At 42.4% G+C, this 8,741-nt stretch overlaps 1 protein-coding gene across 8 annotated transcripts in view; it reads left to right on the top strand.

Moving 5' to 3' along the window:
• Positions 1-264: 264 nt before the first annotated feature.
• Positions 265-8,741, top strand: part of ST7 (suppression of tumorigenicity 7) — a 268,694-nt gene continuing 260,217 nt past the window's right edge. For 6 of the 8 annotated variants that reach the window (XR_009494113.1, XM_005205387.5, XM_005205388.5 and 3 more), the window contains exon 1: positions 265-629. Coding sequence is in view for 6 of the 8 variants with exons in the window: in XM_005205387.5 (XP_005205444.1) it covers positions 479-629 (151 nt within the window). In the remaining 2 variants the exon portion in view is untranslated. Of the gene's footprint in view, positions 630-767; positions 943-8,741 lie in introns of those variants that run through there. The other 2 variants (NM_173961.3, XM_059885378.1) reach the window with 2 other exon arrangements.

Below are 8,741 nucleotides of genomic sequence, written 5' to 3'. Positions count from 1 at the left end.
CTGCCAATGAATTTTGGCTCCAGCTGAAGGTAAATTGCTCAACCACTTTGTGCCTCAGTTTCCCTTATCTATATAATGGGGATTGTTGAAGATTAGGTGAGATTGTACAAACATAATAGGAAGCCCTCAGCATAAGTCAGTTACCGTGAACATGTCAAGGGTTTCCCTCAGTAGGCCACTTGGCTTTTCTTTCTAAATATTAGCATAATATAAATGGCATCAGAACGTGAAGGGCAGGAGCCACGTGATCCTTCCACGAAAGCCACTTGTAGGGGCCTTCAGAGAGTTAGTAATAAGGCTGGGAAAGAAAGGCCAGGCGCCCGAGGCCCGCGCGCGATTTCCCGCCGCGCCCGAGTCCCGGGCGGCCTCCGGGGGCGCCCGGGCCTCGGCGGCGGCGGCGGCGCGAGCGGCGCCTCCGGGCCGGTGAATCATCCCGGCAGACACCGAGAGCCGCGGCAGCAGAGAGCAGCGCCGAAAAATGGCTGAAGCGGGCACGGGCTTTCTGGAGCAGCTCAAGTCCTGCATAGTTTGGTCTTGGACTTATCTCTGGACCGTATGGTTCTTCATCGTCCTCTTCCTGGTCTACATCCTGCGGGTGCCCTTGAAAATCAACGACAACTTGAGCACAGGTAAGGCCCGGGCAGCCGGGCCCGCGGCGCTCGCCCTTCCCCCGCCCCGGAAAGTTAGTGCAACTCGCGCGGGGCCGCGACTGGCGGGGGTGGCGGGGCGCGCGCTCGGGGACGCGCCGGCGCCCGCGCACCGGACGCCCGCGGCCAGCAGGCGAGGGCTCGGCGCCTTAGCCTGGGGGCCCGGGCGGCGGGGTCGACTGGACGTGCGAGGGCGGCCGGCGGCCTTCCCGGCCCCGCGGCCCGGTGACCCTGTGGAGGAGGCGCCACGCCGTGAGGCGGCCCGAGCCAGGAGGTTACCGCTCCTCCGCCTGAGGTGCTTGTCGGCGGGCGACTGAGGGTACGGAGGTCGGGAGCGAGGGACTCCCCGCGGACGCCCCCTCGGCTGTCTGCGTGTGAACCCCGAGGGCTCCTCAGAGTTGGACCGTGTCCGTCTCACACGCTGTCTGCCGCCAGTGCCGAACATCCGAAGTGTAGTCGGACGAGGTGTCCCTCCCGACACCCGCGCGACTCCGCGGGTCGCGGGCGCCCCCGTGAGGGTGCTACCCATCAGCGAAGCCCCCCGAAGGAGTCGACCCCGCATTGCCGAGATTTGACACCCCCCCCCCCCCCCACGCAGAGTTTCGAGTTGCGGGGATAGCGGCGTCACTCTCTTATAGACGGGAGAGAGATTCTCGAAGGTACCATCAGGGCTATAGATGACGTGTCAGGTTACCAGAGGGAATGTCACAGGGACAAAAGGAGAGACAGGAAATCTGGAATTTATGATGATTTTTAATGATCTCAGCCCTTGTCTCTCTCCTTGTCCCCGTTTGCATAAGGCTTTGGTAACTAGTCATGTTCAGGATCTTAGATAAAGCTCCACATGCTAAGAAGGGAGCCCCGCAGGTCTTGTATCCACGGTTGTAAGTGCCCAAGGTAATTAGAACAGGATCTTAAACTTGCAACCAGCCAACTGAATCATTAAAAAACAACCACAAAGAAAACAGACACCAGCAGTAACACCCCAGAGACAAATCAAGAACCCAAAGTATATTTTGCAGGAAGGGCTATAGTTCTTGAAGTCTGGAAATACTTGTGGGAATCGTTAGAAAACTCTTTTTCTTTTTTTAAAGTTGACAGTAATTTGGGAAATCCTTTCAGTCTTAACTGAATATATATGCATTCTGCTTAGTGTGTGATTTACATAATCAGAGAGTCAGAGTCTGGAAATGCATTTTCCTGTGTGTTGTTAACTACACTAAAATAATTTTTAGAACACGAGGTAATGTACACATTTTGTTACGTACTTGTGCTTTTAAATGGAAATCTTGATTACTTTAACTTGAACTCATGTTCATATTTATATTTGTTTTGTAATATCCCTTGGGATGTTATTCCTGGGCTGCCCCGTGGAATCTGCGTTGTAGAATCATGTTGCCAAATGGATAGGAGCTGTTCAGCCCTTGGATTCAGTTTTCCTAGTGATAATGGCTTTCTGGCTTTTCATCTATTATGAGTGGCTGCTCATTACAATACTGGCTCCTTGCTTGTGGCAAATATATCTCTAAGATAAGTTCTAGTCCCAAAGTTTTGTTATTTTAAGAAGTTGCTTGAATATATATGGCAATGAAATCTTATATTTGTTGGTAAGTGGTTTGATTCTTTTTCTCCCAAAGAATTCATTTTGAGGCTTAAAAAATGTGAACCTTTCTCATTTAATGCACATTTAAATTTTTTATTTCAGAACACACATTTGTTCAGTTCAGTTATTCAGTCTGTCCAGCTCTTTGCGACCCCATGGACTGCAGCACACCAGGCTTCCCTGTCCATCTTCAACTGCTGGAACCTGATTAAACTCGTGTCTATCAAGTCAGTGATGCCATCCCACCATCTCATCCTCTGTCGTCCCCTTTTCCTCCTGCCTTCAGTCTTTCCGAGCATGAGGGTCTTTGTAATACTTGTAATACTCATTTGTAATACTACATTTTCTTTGTTGTTGTTCAGTCACTAAGTTGAGACCCCATAGACTTTAGCACGCCAGGCTCCTTTGTCCTCCACTATCTCCCAGAGTTGGCTCAATTCATGTCCATCGAGTTGGTGATGCTATCTAATCATCTCATCTCCTACTGCCCCTTCTTCCTTTGCCTTTTTCTTAAAGTAGTTTAAATAATCGTCTGTGAGCGTATTTGTGTGCATGTGCCCATAAGTGCCACAAACCAATGTTTTATACACAACAGGCAAGGAGCAAAATTGGGAAAATGCAAAAATTTTAAGGAATAAAATCGTTAGGTCCTCTCCCAACATTAAATCTTTTTCTCAAACTCCTTTGTTAATTTGTATTAGCATCGTTAACTCACTTAGGCTAATAGAGATAGAGAAAATATGAAGATGAAAAGGCCATCTGCACTGAATCTCATTAGACACATGATGGAACCTGAGACCATTTATCCCAGTGATGCTGGACTTCTGTTTTCATTTGTAGTTTTATGTAGTTTTAGTCATAAAGGAAGGTAAAAGAGAAGCGCACAGAGACTCATCTCTCTCTGCTACTTCTGTGAGAAGGTGAAGGGAGAAGTCCCCTCCTATGTGGAACTTGTCCTCCCAGCGAGATCTAAATGGGTTCTAGAGGGACTCATTTTGCTGTTCCTAGGCCCTGTGGTGTTTGCTTTTCTTGTGATGATGAAGGTATGTGTCCCCGAAGAGGCAGCAGAAGCTAGAGCCGCTTTTAGGAAGCTGTGGGTGGCCTAGGCCTCCTTCCTTAGGCAAGCTGACACCACTGGTTGATTTGTAGATATTGAAAAATCCTTGTATCCGTGGGATAAATTCCACTTGATCATGGTGTGTGATCCTTTTAATGTATTGTTGGATTCAGTTTGTTAGTATTTTGTTGAGGATTTTTGTGTCTATATTCATCTGTGATATTGGCCTGTAATTTCCTTTTTTTGTGATATTTTTGTATGGTTTTGGTGTCAGGGTGATGTTGGTCATAGAATGAGTTTGGAAGTGTTCCTTACTCTGCAGTTATTTTGGAAGAGTTTGAGGAGAACAGGTGTTAACTCTTCTCTAAATGTTTGATTGAATTCACCTGTGAAGTCATGTGGTTCTGACTTTTGTTTGTTTGGAGTTTTAAAATTTAAATCGTACAATGAAAAATGAATTTTAGGAAAGACAAAGGAGAAAACAAACATATTAGGAACACAGTGGTTAGCTTTGAAATTCATTTGTGACGTTCTGCCTTGAGTTGGATAGAAGAATGTTAAAGTAGTTCTATGATTTATTGAAAGTATAATGAACTTTTAATAAGATTTTTGAAAACCCTAAATTATATTGTTACCTGTCAGTTTTCAAGTGAATTAATTATCCTAAAGCAATGCTTTTCCAAAAGGGCAGAACATTAATTGTAGTTAGGAGCAGTCATGCAGTCCGTTATTCGAGAAAAAGCAATAGCATAGATTAATGTTTAAAAAATAGCCCTGTAACTTGCTATATATTGTGGTGGTGACAGCACATTCTCATCTTCCCTTGTTCTGAGGTTTTTAGATGCTGAATTTGAAACACTTTGCACCTTTCTTAAATGTATATCTTTCGACATTTTTGTACCAAGAAGCTTAAGTGATTTTCCAGTTCTTTTTCTGTTTCCTGGAAAACAAGTTTTCAAAGATCTTTTAAATTCTATTGTATTCCTTGACTCAGACGTTTAAGCGTCTGTCTACAGTATGGGAGACCCGGGTTCGATCCCTGGGTTGGGAAGTTCCCTGGAGAAGGAAATGGCAGTCCACTCCAGTACTCTTGCCTGGAAAATCCCATGGACAGAGGAGCCTGGTAGGCTACAGTCCATGGGGTCGCAAAGAGTTGGACATGACTGAGCGATCTTCACCGTATTCCCTTTGGAAAGCAAATATAATAGTCTAACCTAAGTTTGATTGTTTTTGTCATAGAACTCTTTTTTGGTGTTAAGATGATAAATACAGATGCAAAACTCTTACATTACTGAGTAGAAATATACATAGCTTTAGGCGCAGTTCAGATTTAAATATTTTCGTATTGGAAATAGTTGCTCTAAACTTAATTAACACTCTGGATTTCTTATCATGAGGGCCTTGTTGTAGTTAACTTAGGTTTTTTGCCCCTGATGTACCTGTTGTCTAAAATGTTTTTTCCCACCTGTAGATCCCATCCATGTTTCAAGGACTAGCTTGAATGCTGCCTTCTGATTCTCTCAACTGAATGTGATACTTCCTCCAGTTTTCACTGTACATTATCTGAGAGGCATTTGGAAAGTTTTTACCTTGTATTAATTATGGTTGTGTATGTTTCATATATTTTGTTGGCCAAATATTTCTTTCAGGTTTTTCCATAAGGTATTATAATAATACCCAAACAAACTTTTTGGCCAATCCAATATGTTTCAGTGTTTGTATAAATGTGTCTCTCTTTCCATATACATACTAGACTGCTAGACTCTGGTTCTTCATTTTCCACTGTACTTCTTGCACGTAGTGGTTCCTTACTATTCACCTCCTGAATCAGTCTCCAAGCTGTGGTGTACTCAGTGAGTTGGGATTAGAACAATGGAATTGATCAAACACATTACTGGCTATGTACCTTACTTAAGTTTTCAGCTTTAGATAGAAGTCAGAAACTGTCACAAAAATTTAAGAAATTCCATGGTGAGTCATACGTATCTAATCCATGGTGGTCCAATTTATGAACACATAAAAGGACAATTTTATGGTTGTCAGCTTTGAGTTGAGGATAGATCCCAGACATCTGAGTTGCCTTTACTTTTGGAGACATTTCTCTCAGTCGTAATGAAGCAATCTGAATGATGCTTTTCTGTTTTTTTTTTTTTTTAGACTCTTAGTTTCTGTATATGTTTAATGATAGCTTTGGAGAAGGAAATGGCAACCCACTCCAGTACTCTTGCCTGGAAAATTCCGTGGATGGAGGAGACTGGTAGTAGGCTTCAGTCCATGGGGTCGCAGAGCCAGACGCTACTGAGCGACTTTACTTTTATTCCTTAAGATCCTTTCTAGCTCCAGAACTCTGCTTCAGTGCCTTGGGATAATTTTCATCGAGTGCAGAGTCTATAACCAAGCAAATACACGGACTTGAAAGAAAGAGTTAGTCACTCAGTCGTGTCCAACTCTTTTTGATCCATGGATTGTAGCCTGCCAGGCTCCTCTGTCCATGGGATTCTCCAGGCAAGAATACTGGAGTGGGTAGCCATTCCCTTCTTCAGGGGATCTTCCCGACCCAGAGATTGAACCTGGGTCTCCTGTATTGCTGGAGAAGACAATGGCAACCCACCCCAGTACTCTTGCCCTGAAAATCCCATGGCAGAGGAGCCTGGTAGGCTGAAGTCCATGGGGTTGCTGAGGGTCAGACATGACTGAGCACTTCACTTTCTCTTTTCACTTTCATGCATTGGAGAAGGAAATGGCAACCCACTCCAGTGTTCTTGCCTGGAGAATCCCAGGGACGGGGGAGCCTGTTGGGCTGCTGTCTGTGGGGTCACACTGTGTTGGACACAACTGAAGCAGCTTAGCAGCCACAGCAGCTCCTGTGTTGCAGGCAGATTCTTTACCATTTGAGCCACCAGGGAATTCTAATTCTTAGTAAATACAAGTCCAGCTTATATGTGGCTTCCTTCAGTGGCTTTCCATTTCACTTAAAATCAAAATATGTTATCCTGGCTTACAAAATCTGATGACATGACCCCTTCCTACCCCTCCTGTCTGAACTTTGCCACTTTCTTCAGGTCACTGTCTTCATTCTTAAACTTGCTTTGCTTGTTCTTGCCTTGTGGCCTTTGCACTAGCTGTGTCCTCAATCTGTAATGTTTTCCCACTTGATTTTTATGCAGTCATGTTTATACTATTCACACCTTTGCTTAAATTCACTTCTTTTCAGAGGTTTTCCCTGATGATCCAATCCACAGTGACCAGTCACTATAAATGTCACCAGATTTGGGTTCTCTGTATATTACTTAGCCCTGTTTGCAGTAGTTCTTGTTTATTGCATTCTCATAGTTTTCCTCCATGTGATTGTAAACTCCGTGAGAATAGGGACCTCATTCGTTGTTATGATTTGTCTGCCTTCTCGTGGGTCCTCAGGATCTTGAACAGTGAGTGTTTGGACCTAACATATGCTTAGTATGTATTTGCTGAATGGATGAAAATCAATGTCAGTTGGTTGTGGTGACTCAGAAGTAACACTGTCCTTTAGGAAATGATTTTGGAATATATGTGGTAATTTCTTATAAGATTTAGAATTGTGTTTACTGACTCTAAATTATAAAGATTACCTTGAAATATTTATGAAGTTCCAAAATTTTAATTCATTTTGATCCATTTTCTTAGGGGAAGAGTTTAAAGAAGGTTATTCTGGTCCATATTGTAAAGTATGGCTGTGATGCGCAGCATACAGAACTTCCTTGACTAGGCATCAAACCTGTGCCCACTGCAGTGGGAGCACAGAGTCTTAACCACTGGACCACCAGTGAAGACCTATTGTAGAGTAAATCTATACAAAGAATGTTAGGAGTCCAAAAATTGACTGCTTTGGAAGCCAATTTGTGTAACATAACTTGAAACTTCAAACAAAGGAATTTGCTGAGCTAAATGCCTCATATTATCTCTAAGGATGGAACTTGGGGTTCTACCTACATGGAAAAAATACTTGTCTGTATGGAAGGATAGAGTAATGGAAGAAATATTTGATTGGGGCACTCTTAAGAACAATATTGTCAGGGATTATGAAACTTCATAGAAACATAATTTGAAGTGATTAGAAATAATTAAGCATAATTAATTTAGTTCATATATTTGCATATTTCCCTTCTCTAACCATAGAAAACATTTCTAAGTTTATATGAGAAGCCAGCGTGAACATAGTGTTAGCATTACAGAAATTTGCCTTATTGCCAATTTTACTGAAATACTTTTTTCTCCATGAAGTATTGTATATCTGAAAGAGAGATATCAGCTCTGATAAGATGAAAGGAACTTTGGATTTAGAAGATTTGAGTTCAAATTCTAGGTTGCCAATTGTTGGGAAACTTGGACAAATTACTTTGTAAGACTCTTTCCTCATTTGTAATATGAGAACAGAATAGTGAATAATCTCTATTTCATAGTTTTATTTTGAGCTCTAAATGAGGTCTTTAGCATTGAGCCTTGAGCATAGCACATAAGAATATTAGCAGCCATATATCATGTACCTGGTCCCAGTCCATTTCATTGACTGAACTGTGTTCATTCATTGTTAATTCATTCATCCACTGGTTTGTTTATTCATTCACTTTGAACAGCAGATGCCTGTAAAATTGAAGTTATATTATTCTTGTTATTATTTGGACACAGTCTTATGTCAGTTATACTTCTCCTAGCTTCTGCAATTATTTTGTGTGCTGAACAATGAAAATCCTCTAATATACTGCCTTATTCATTTGTGCTTCTAGATATATTTTGTTTCCTATGATTAAGAATGGTGCATGGTAGGAGTCACATCTTAAAAATAAGATTGAAAATCTGCTGAGTGAAACTAGGAAGGGGTGAGGAGCCAACCTTTATTGAGTCCTTACATGAGCCAGGTTCTGTGCTGCTTGCTTTGTTATGGGTTGTTACACTCCCTGGGCTAGACAACGAGTCTGGCTATATCCCATATAAATAGCTATATAGTTGATATTCTCTTTGTAACTGTGAAATGAAAAATGTTCAAACAGAACAAGTATTGCTATAATACTAGTTGTCCTGTTAAAGGAAGCAACACAGATGAACCCGTTAAAAAATGTATTTTGATGGGAAAGCAGCTTTATGAATGAGGATGAGAACTTGGTGGAAACTTTCGAAAGGGACTGTTTGTGGACTATACTCAGAAGAGCTTGAGAAAAGGGACCATGAGTTTTTCACCTTTATCTTTCCACCATGTGGTCATTGCTCATGGTGATACATGGAAAGATGAACGCATAAATGACTCTGGGTGTTCTAAGGCTTTCCAAGATCCATGGCACCAGTGGTCCTTTTCTTAGTTCATTTTACCACCTCAGGTTTTCTTTATCTTGGTTCACGGGCATATTGCTAATACTCAGCACTCAAGACTGATTTGTTATTTGGCTCACAGATGAAACTC

This window comes from Bos taurus, chromosome 4 (genome assembly GCF_002263795.3).
Source record: "Bos taurus isolate L1 Dominette 01449 registration number 42190680 breed Hereford chromosome 4, ARS-UCD2.0, whole genome shotgun sequence".
Classification (NCBI taxonomy): domain Eukaryota; kingdom Metazoa; phylum Chordata; class Mammalia; order Artiodactyla; family Bovidae; genus Bos; species Bos taurus.
This window is presented reverse-complemented; position numbering and strand designations above follow the sequence as displayed.